Source organism: Athene noctua, chromosome 30 (assembly GCF_965140245.1).
Source record: "Athene noctua chromosome 30, bAthNoc1.hap1.1, whole genome shotgun sequence".
In the NCBI taxonomy this organism is placed as follows: domain Eukaryota; kingdom Metazoa; phylum Chordata; class Aves; order Strigiformes; family Strigidae; genus Athene; species Athene noctua.
The window spans coordinates 2957139-2965862 of NC_134066.1; the positions used below are offsets into that span (position 1 = coordinate 2957139).

Genomic DNA, 8724 nt, shown 5'->3' on the forward strand with positions numbered 1-8724 from the left:
CGCCATTCGCCGGCGGCGCGGGACGTGCCCCGCCCCCCGCGCGCTGATTGGCTGCCCCCGGGCGGCGGCCGGTGACTTCCGGGAGTGCCCGCGGCGGCGGCGCTCTGGCAGGTCAGCGCGCGCAGCGAGGGGCGGGCGGGGCGGGCGCCGCCTGGTGGCGGGGCGGGAGGGCGGGGCGCCGAGCGGGCCCCGGGGGCGCTCCCGGTAGCCCCGGTAGCCCCGGTGGCCCCGTCCCCGGGGCCGCAGCCCCCGCCGTCCCGTCCCGGTGCGCTCGCATCCCCGCGGTGCCGCCGCCGTGGGCCCATCCCGGGGCCGCCGGCCCGGTGTCCCGTAGCGCTCCCCCGCCCATCCCCGGTTCCGCCTCCGCCCCCGGCGTCTCCGCGCGGGGCCGGGGGTGACCGGCTGCGTCCGCAGGGCCCCCCCCGCCGGCACCATGAGCACCGAGACGCTGGTGAAGGACGTTAAACCGGGGCTGAAGAACCTCAACCTCATCTTCATCGTCCTGGAGACGGGTGAGTGCGATGGCGGCGGGGGGGACCCGGGGTCCCCGCTGACCCCCTGACCCCCCCGCCCCGGTGATGACCCCCCCAGGCCGGGTGACGAAGACGAAGGACGGGCACGAGGTGCGGACCTGCAAGGTGGCCGACAAGACCGGGAGCATCAACATCTCGGTGTGGGACGATGTGGGGAACCTCATCCAGCCCGGGGACATCATCCGCCTCACCAAGGGGTACGGGGCGGGGGGGGGCACCCCGGGATCCCCCGTCCCCCCCGGGTCTGCCCCCGGCCTGACGCCCCCCGGCGCTCCCCCTCCAGGTACGCCTCCGTCTTCAAGGGCTGCCTGACGCTCTACACGGGCCGCGGGGGCGACCTGCAGAAGATCGGCGAGTAAGGAGGGGCCGGGGGGCCCCCCCGGGGCCGGGGGGTGCTGGGAGGGGGGGCCGGGGCACGGCGGGGGGGTCCCCACCGCCCCCCTCTGCCCGCAGGTTCTGCATGGTCTACTCCGAGGTGCCCAACTTCAGCGAGCCCAACCCCGAGTACGTGGCGCAGCAGTCGCAGAGCAAAGGGGTGAGTTTTGGGGGGGGGACGGGGGGACACACACACGCCGGGCCGGGCCCCCCCCGAGCGCGGCTGCCCCGGCTCCGCGGCACACGGGGCGTCTCCGTCTCCTCCGCAGGCCCAGAGCGAGAGCGCGAGTCCGGCGGCGTCGCAGAGCGGGGGCCCCCCCGCGCCATCCCCGGGTAGGTCACAGCCCCCCCCCCCCCAACCCTGGGGGTCTGGGGACCCCCCCCGCCGTGTCCCCCCACCCCGCCTGACCCTCCCCACGCTCTGCTTGCAGCCCCCGACAGCCAGAACGGGAACGGGCTGAGCCCGGGGGGCCCCGCGCACCCCCCCAGCGCCCCCCCGCACCCCCCCAGCGGCCGCATCACCCGCAGCCAGCCCGGGCACCCCGGCCCGGCCCCCGGCCCCGTCAGCAACGGCAAGGAGACGCGGCGGAGCAGCAAGAGATAACGGGCCGCGGCCCCCCCGCCCCCCTCCGGCCCGCTGCGGTGTGGGGGGCGCCCCGGCCCCCCCAACCCTGAGCACCCCCTGGGGCGAGGCGGGGGTCGGCCGGGCCCTGCTGCCCTCCCTCACGTGCCTCTGGGAGGGCGAGGGGGGCCCGAGCCCCCCCATCTCGGGCTGCCCGGGGGCGAGGGGCCGGGGCTGAGCCCTGCACCCGCTGCCCGGGGGGCTGCACCCCCCCCCCCCACTGCCCCCCAAACCCACCCCCCCCTCGCTGGGGCAGACGCCCAGGGCCTGTTGGGGGGGTGTTAATAAAAGGTTTGACCCCCTGCCTGCGCCCTGCCTGCGCCCTGCCCGCGGCGGGGGGCCCGGACCCCCCCCCCCGTCCTTTAAGGCCCTCCCCGCGCGGCCCCTCCCGCGCCGGGGCTGGCTGGGAGCAGCGTCTGGGTGACCCTTGGCCCCCCCGGTTCGGGCGCAGCAGACGCCGCGGCCGCCGCACGGGGACGGGGCCGGTCCGTGGCGCGTCCCCCGGCCCAGGTGAGCCCCGGGGCGGGGGGGGCACCGGAGGGGGCCTGGGGTGCGGGGGGGGGGGGCGCGGGCCACGTGGCCACTGCACCCTACAGAGGGGATGAGGAGACCCCAGGACGCTCCTCAATGGGTGGGGGTCAGCCCTGGTGAAGGGGGGCCCCCCGTGGCCCCGGGGTGGGGACGGCAGCGGGGCGCCAGCTCCCGGAGTCCCGGGATTTTCCGGGCTGTGCCGTGGCGCCAAGTCCCACGTGGAGGGGGGGGCCGGGCCCAGCGGCCGCCGTCCCACCCGCGGTTCGGTGCTTCCCGCCACCGCGTGGAGGGGGAGCTGGGGGGGGCGCGGCGGGGCCGGGGGGTGCAGGCGGATGGGGGTGCAAGCGCCCTGCTTTGGGGGGGGGCGCTGCCGTTATCTCCTCGCCCGGTGAAACATTAACTCCGACACAAAAGCTGCCCCGGTTGCAAAACCTCCCCTCAAGGACAAGTGTCCCCCCAGCAGCGTCCCCACACCCCCCTCGTTGCCCCCCTGGGGCTGCGGCCCCACGGGGGGGCCCAGGGACAGCGCCTGGGGCTGCCCCCCCCGCCCGCAGCCCCGCACCCCCCGGGTGTCCCTGAGCCCCGCTCTGGGGACACGTGGCCCCGCGCCGTGACCCTGACGCCGCCTGTTGCTTCCCAGCCGGACGGACGGACGGACGGCAGGAGGGTGCGTACCCAGGGCTGGGGGGGGGGGCCGGGGACCCCCCCCAGCTCCCACCGCCCTCACGCCGGCGCGTCCCCCCCGCTTCCCGCAGCTCCGCCGGGGACCCCCCTGTGCCGCCCGCGCGATCCGGCCCCATGGGCCCCCGCGGGCTCCTCCTGGGCGTCCTGGGGCTGGTGGCTCTGGGGGCCGGGGGGGGGCCGGGGCCGCTGCCCGAGGACGCGGCGCAGGAGCACGGCTACTACCTGCAGCAGCTCTTCGGGCAGTACGGCGCCAACGGGACGCTGCCCTTCGAGGGGCTGGCGCGCCTGCTGGGCAGCCTGGGGCTGGGCCGCGTGCGCGTCGTGCAGATCCAGCACGAGGAGCTCGGCCACGGCCACGTCGCCCACCTCGACCTGCTCGAGGTGCAGGAGGAGAAGCACCGGCACCGCCACCCGCTCCGGGAGCACGGCGGGGACCCCCCCCCGCCCAGCGCCACGGCGCCCACCCCCACCCCCAGGTACCCGCCGCCCCCCCACCCCAAACCCCGCTGCGGGGCGATGCGGGGGGCTCACACCGCCCGCCCCCCGCCAGCCCCCCGCCCTCCCGGACAAACATCTGGACGAAGCCGGTGCCCGCTGACCCCCCCGCTGCCGCCGTCACCCCTGGGAGCCGCGGGGGGGCCCCCCCGCCCCCCGGCCTGAGCCTGCTGGGGAGGGTCCTGGGCTTGGAGCACTCCAGCGCCGACCACCCCCACGACGATGTGAGCGGGGCTGGGGGGGCCGGGGGGGGTCACGGCGTCCTGCCACGCGCTGGGAGCCCCGGGGCTGCTCCTTGTCCCCCGCACCCCCCCTCCAGCACCGCTCACCCCCCCGCAGTGCCTCAACGTCACCCAGCTGCTGGTGAATTTTGGGCTGGCGTCCGTGTCCCGCCTGACGCCGGAGCAGTTCACCCTCCTCTGCCCGGCCCTGCTCTACCAGATCGACACCCGCGTCTGCATCCAGCACAGCGATGAGGTGACGCTGCCTCCCCCGGGGGGGGCCCTGTGGCCAGGTAACCCCAACCCAGGGCCCCCCCCAGCCCCACAGCGTCTGCTCCCCGTGTCCCCGTCCCTGGCCCCCCCCGCAGGGTCTGGTGCCGTGGGCCTCGCGGGCCTGACCCTGTCCCTCAGCCCCCGCCGGCCCCGCCGTCTCACTCGGGGTCCCCGTCCTGCCGTCACCATCCCCGGGTGGTCCCCACGCCCCCATCCCTGAGGCACCCGGTGCCCCCCCTCCCCAGGTCCCGGGGTGCCCAGCCCTGCACCCCCCGACCCTGCCTCCCCCCTCCCTGGGCCCTCCCGGCCCGGCCGTGCCCGTCTGACCCCCCCGCAGCGCTGGGCTGGGGGCTCTTGGCCGTCGCCTGCGTCAGCCTCCCGTCCGCCCTGGCCGTGGGGCTCGTCCCGCGGCTGAGCCGCCGCTTCTTCCGCTCGCTCTTGGCCTTCCTGGTGGCGCTGGCCGTGGGGACGCTCTGCGGGGACGCGCTGCTGCACCTCTGGCCCCACGTAGGTACCCGGAGGCGGCCCCCGGGGGGGGGACACCGGGGCCTCGGGGTCCCCTGAGCCGCCGCGTCCCCGTGTCCAGGCCCAGGGGGGGCACCAGGAGACGCCGGCGGAGCCGGGGGCCGCGGTGCTGCAGGGGCTGGCGGTGCTGGGGGGGATCTACCTGCTCTTCCTGGCGGAGCTGCTGCTGGGGACGCTGCGGCGCGGCCGCGACGCCACGGTGAGAGCCGCGGGCGCCGGGGAGGGCGCGGGGCTGCCGCCAGCTCCAGCATCGCGCCCGACGCCTCCGTCTTCCCCAGGGTCACCCCCCCGGGGAGGCCCCTGACGTGGCCGCGGGGGTCCTGGCACCGTCACCAGGAGGTAAGACACCCCCACGCCCCCCCCACCCCATCCCCTCGCACCCCACAGCACCCCCGGCCCCCACCCCGCCTCTCTGCCACCGCAGGGGCTGAGCTGCGACAGCTGACAGCGCCGGAGCCAGAGCTGGAGCTCGGACCCCCCCAGGGACCCCCCCACGGACACTCCCACGGCCCCGCGCTGCCCCCCAGCCCCAGGGCCACGGACATTGTCTGGATGGTGGTTCTGGGGGACGGGATCCACAACCTGACGGACGGGCTGGCGATCGGTGAGGGGCGCGGGGGGGGTGCAGGGGGCCGGGGGGTGCAGAGGCGCATCGGGGCGCCGGGCCCGCGCAGGCCGGGGGCGAAGGACCCTCTCCCCGCAGGTGCCGCCTTCTCCCACAGCCTCTCCAGCGGCCTCAGCACGGCGCTGGCCGTGCTCTGCCACGAGCTGCCCCACGAGCTGGGTAGGTGCCCCCCACCCCCCCCCCGGGGCCCCCCCAGACACCCCCGCAGCCCCCCCCAAACACCCCCCCGCCCTCCCCTTGCCACAGGCGACCTGGCGGTGCTGCTGCGGGCGGGCACGGCCCCCCGCACCGTCCTGCTGCTCAACCTGCTCTCGGCTCTGCTCTCCGGGCTGGGGGCGGCGGCGGGGGCAGCCGTGGGGCAGAGCGCGACCCACCTCACCCCCTGGCTCCTCACCGCCACCGCCGGCACCTTCCTCTACGTGGCCCTGGCCGACATGGTAAGGGGGCGGCCGGGGCGGGCGGGGGGTGGCCGTGGGGCTGGGGCTCACGCCGGCCCCGCTGAGCCCCCCCCGCTCTGCCCCAGCTCCCCGAGGCGCTGCGGGGGGCCGAGGGCCCCGGCGAGGGCACCTGGGGCCGCTTCCTCCTGCAGAACGTGGGGTTCCTGCTGGGCGGCGGCGTCATGGCGGGCATCGCGCTGGCCGAGGGACGCGTCCGCGCCTGGCTGCAGCCCTGAGCGGGGAACCGCGGCCCGAGCCCCGGACGCGCCCCCAGGCCCGCGCCCTTCTCCCCTCCGCGGCCCCCAGCCGCCGCCCCGGGAGTCTCCGTGGCGCGGCCCCCCCCGGCCCCTCCATCCCTCGGGGGTGGCGTGGGGCCCCCTCGCCGCCCCGTGTCCCCTCCCGGCGCTCCCCGGGGTGGGAGGGCAGGGGGGTCCTCGCCCCCCCACCCCACCCCGACCAGCTCTGAGCGGAGAAAGGACGAGAGGCCGTAGAAGCAATAGCATTTTAATAAACATAATTGATTCAAAGCCACAATATGAATAACAGGACTTGGTCGCAGCTTACATCGTATAAAATAGATCAAGTCTGAATGCTTTTTTTCTTTTTTGTTTTTGTTTTTCCTTTTTATTTTTTTAATTTCTTTTTAGCTCCTTCCCCCCCCACCCCCCAAAGGTGATGCAGGATTTCTGAAAATACTTATATGGAACATCCGAGACAAAAGTAACGGCTCACAAGGCTCAGGCGGGGCAGGGGGAGGCGGGGGGGCGGGTGGCGCTCGGGCTGATTTCCTTCTCCTACCTCTCGCCTCACACGGGGGGAGAAGGGCTTTGCCTTTCCCTCGTGCCCCCAGACAGGTGCTTCGCTGGTCGGGGCCGATCTCGGGGCTCCCAGGGGTGAGAAACCCACAAGCTCGGGGTCGGGGGGGGGGGGGGGGACACACACACACACGGCTCAGTTCACCCACCAAGGCACCCGATGCCTCGAGGCCGCCGTGATGGCCCCGGGGGGAATTCACACTTTTTTTCTTTTTCTTTTTTCCCTATTTTTTTAAATTGCACATCAGAACTCCACACTACTGGCGGCGGGTCTCCTCGGGGCAGGCGCGCAGGGGGCGGCGAGGGGCTGGCAGCCCCCGCGTCCCTTCCAGTCCCCCTGGAGTGGAGCCCCCCCCCGCCTGGCCACGCGTTTGTGCTTGGAACCAGTGGTTGAAGGGAGAAGCACCTACAGAGGGGAGGGAGACGCCTGAACACGGCACCGGGGGGGGGGACACGGGGCCGATGGCGCTCGCCCCTCGCACTCTCCTCTCCCTCCCTGCCCCAGTGCGACGGCGTCTGCGCCAGAACGACCACCCTGACCAAGGCCCCCCCGGCGGAGGAGTAGCCGCCTGGCACGCGCTGGTTTCTGCTCAGCAGGTCCCACATTTCAGTGCGTTTGTGGGGGGGGACAAAGCTGGGGAGTTAAAGTGAAAAAAACCCCAAACCTTCGGAGGCGGCGAAGCAGCTGCTACACACAGAGGCACGGGGAGGCCTCGCTCGGGGCCACTCTCCCCCCTGACCCCCCCGCTGGGCGAGGGCGCTCGCCCACCGCGGGCAGAGCCCGGCCGTCCTGGTCCGGCGCGGGGGCTGCGGGTCCGAGCGGCGAGAACGCGCGTGCCCAGGTCTGTGCCCCAGCCCGGTTATTGCCAGAGGTAGGTGTGAACGGTGCCGAGGAGACAAATCAAAGCAGCTCCTCGTTACCACCCCGCAAACGAGCCCAAAGAGACTCTCCCGTCCCGCGCTGCCCCCGCCCAACCCGGCACGGGGCGAACGGGGGCATCGGGGCGCCGGGACGCCCCGTCCCCGGGCTGGTCACGCCGGAGCATCCCTGAAGCGCGGGGGCTCAGGGTGCCGGGAGAGGAACCGGGCCCGGGAACGTCGCGCTCTGTTCCCTGCAAAACTCTGAAACGGCCAAAAAAAACAGTGCCAAGGACTGGGGGGGGGCCCCGGCAGTGCCCACGGCTCCGGGGTGGGGGCAGCTGCAGGCGGGTGAATGTCCCTGCCCCGTGGGGAGCAAGGGGGGGCTGCAGCCCCCGCGGGGGACCTGGGGATGCCGAGAGCGGCTCTGCCGAGCGCCCGCTCCCCGCGTTTGGCACAGCTGCGCCCGGGCTGGGAGACGCCCGAGAGCCGTCGCTGTCCCCGCGCCTGGGGCCGGGCAGAGGAGCCACCGCTGCCCGCTGGGCACCGAAATCCGGCCCGAGAGGGACGGTGAGAGACGCCAAAGCCAGCCCGGCTGCAGCGGGGAGGGGCCCAACCCGGTACCGACCTGCCCTTCCCTGGCCCGGGACAGGTGAGAAGTGAAGCAAATCTCTGCGAACTCCCTTCCGTGTGCATCGAGGAGGAAAAGGGAAGCGAAGCATCTACCGACTGACTTCACCAGGACTCTGAAAGGGCTCTTGGAGGACTTGGAAATCTTTAAAGCTAAGAGAGCTCCTGCTGAGACCGACCACGTGCGCGCCCACGGACCCGCACACCCGACGGCCCCGAGCCAGGAGGTCCCCGACCGGCCGCACCGGCTCCTCCCGGCCAGCCCTGCCCGGGCGCCAGCCGCAGCCCCGCGCTCACGCTAAATCCCAGCGCGAGGCAGAACCCAGCCCGACGCCTCCGGCCTTCAGCAAGATTCCCCGGACACCAACAGGTTTGGAAAGAGCCGGGGGGGGGGGGGACCGTGGCGCAAAGCCCGGCCGGGCCGAACCCTCCGCCGGCACAGCCCCTGCCCTGCCGCCGGGGACGGGTTTGGGACGCGCAGGAGAGGGAACTCAGGCTGACGGGAAAAACCGAGGGCTGAGAGAAATTCGGATCTGTTGGAGGAGGAGGAGGAGGAGGAGGAACTGGCACGTCACGGTTCCAGTGCAACTGTCACGCCCGTGCTGCCGAACACGAGGGCTGGAGCCGGTCGCGTGAGGACGCGGCGCCCACCGGCTGCGGGGCCAGGGGCTGGGGGCCGGGCAGGGACACGACCTGGGCAAGGACCTGCTGCAGGGTGGAAATTCGGGCTCAATCCTCTTGCAAAAGCAGCCGGGCCGCAGGTTCCGCTCTCAGCCGCCCTCTGCCCGCCCCCAGCTCTGCTCCCCGCAGGCAGACGCCGGTACGGGCAAAGGGATGTGACAAGGGACGTGTGACGGGGCACGCGGGAGCTCTTTGGGGCACAGAAGCACAAGGACCGGCTCCGAGCACCACCCCCAGCCCCCCCAGCTGCAGCCCGGCCCCCCCCGCAGCCCCCAGCCCCCCCCAGCGCGTGGAAGGGGATGTCAAAGGGAGCAGCTGCTCCGGTTTGTTTTAGCACCCCCCAGCTCCCCGCGCCGCAGCTCCCGGCGCGTCGGGACCCTCTCGCCCACGCCCGACCCCCTCATCGCTGATTTTCCTTT

The 8724-nt window shown here is 74.2% G+C and overlaps 2 protein-coding genes across 3 annotated transcripts; both read left to right on the plus strand.

The window, feature by feature from the left end:
• Window positions 1-55: 55 nt before the first annotated feature.
• Window positions 56-1852, plus strand: NABP2 (nucleic acid binding protein 2). Of its 2 annotated transcripts, XM_074929776.1 has the most exons (7): window positions 56-111; window positions 415-512; window positions 592-730; window positions 817-888; window positions 987-1068; window positions 1178-1241; window positions 1340-1849. In XM_074929776.1, the coding sequence occupies exons 2-7, from the start codon at window positions 434-436 to the stop codon at window positions 1510-1512; spliced, it is 609 nt and encodes a 202-aa protein (XP_074785877.1). In that variant the 5' UTR covers window positions 56-111; window positions 415-433; the 3' UTR covers window positions 1513-1849. The 2 variants fall into 2 exon arrangements, with proteins under 2 accessions (XP_074785877.1, XP_074785878.1); XM_074929777.1 differs by lacking the exons at window positions 56-111; window positions 817-888 and having other exon boundaries at window positions 130-512; window positions 1340-1852.
• Window positions 1853-2097: 245 nt separating this feature from the next.
• Window positions 2098-8522, plus strand: SLC39A5 (solute carrier family 39 member 5). The gene is made up of 11 exons (XM_074929767.1): window positions 2098-2728; window positions 2817-3221; window positions 3296-3464; window positions 3580-3754; window positions 4072-4241; window positions 4321-4458; window positions 4538-4598; window positions 4684-4863; window positions 4963-5043; window positions 5131-5321; window positions 5408-8522. Exons 2-11 carry the CDS (start codon window positions 2860-2862, stop codon window positions 5555-5557), a joined length of 1677 nt encoding a protein of 558 aa, XP_074785868.1. The 5' UTR covers window positions 2098-2728; window positions 2817-2859; the 3' UTR covers window positions 5558-8522.
• Window positions 8523-8724: the final 202 nt, after the last annotated feature.

Bases quoted from the DNA above. Each gene is read 5' to 3' on its own strand.
- SLC39A5 (XM_074929767.1), top strand. From the start codon at position 2,860: ATGGGCCCCCGCGGGCTCCTCCTGGGCGTCCTGGGGCTGGTGGCTCTG. The intron at 4,242-4,320 runs GTAGGTACCCGG...CCCCGTGTCCAG, and splicing joins TGCTGCACCTCTGGCCCCAC to GCCCAGGGGGGGCACCAGGA. The intron at 4,864-4,962 runs GTGAGGGGCGCG...CTCTCCCCGCAG, and splicing joins GACGGACGGGCTGGCGATCG to GTGCCGCCTTCTCCCACAGC.
- NABP2 (XM_074929776.1), top strand. From the start codon at position 434: ATGAGCACCGAGACGCTGGTGAAGGACGTTAAACCGGGGCTGAAGAAC. The intron at 513-591 runs GTGAGTGCGATG...TGACCCCCCCAG, and splicing joins CTTCATCGTCCTGGAGACGG to GCCGGGTGACGAAGACGAAG. The intron at 1,069-1,177 runs GTGAGTTTTGGG...TCTCCTCCGCAG, and splicing joins AGCAGTCGCAGAGCAAAGGG to GCCCAGAGCGAGAGCGCGAG.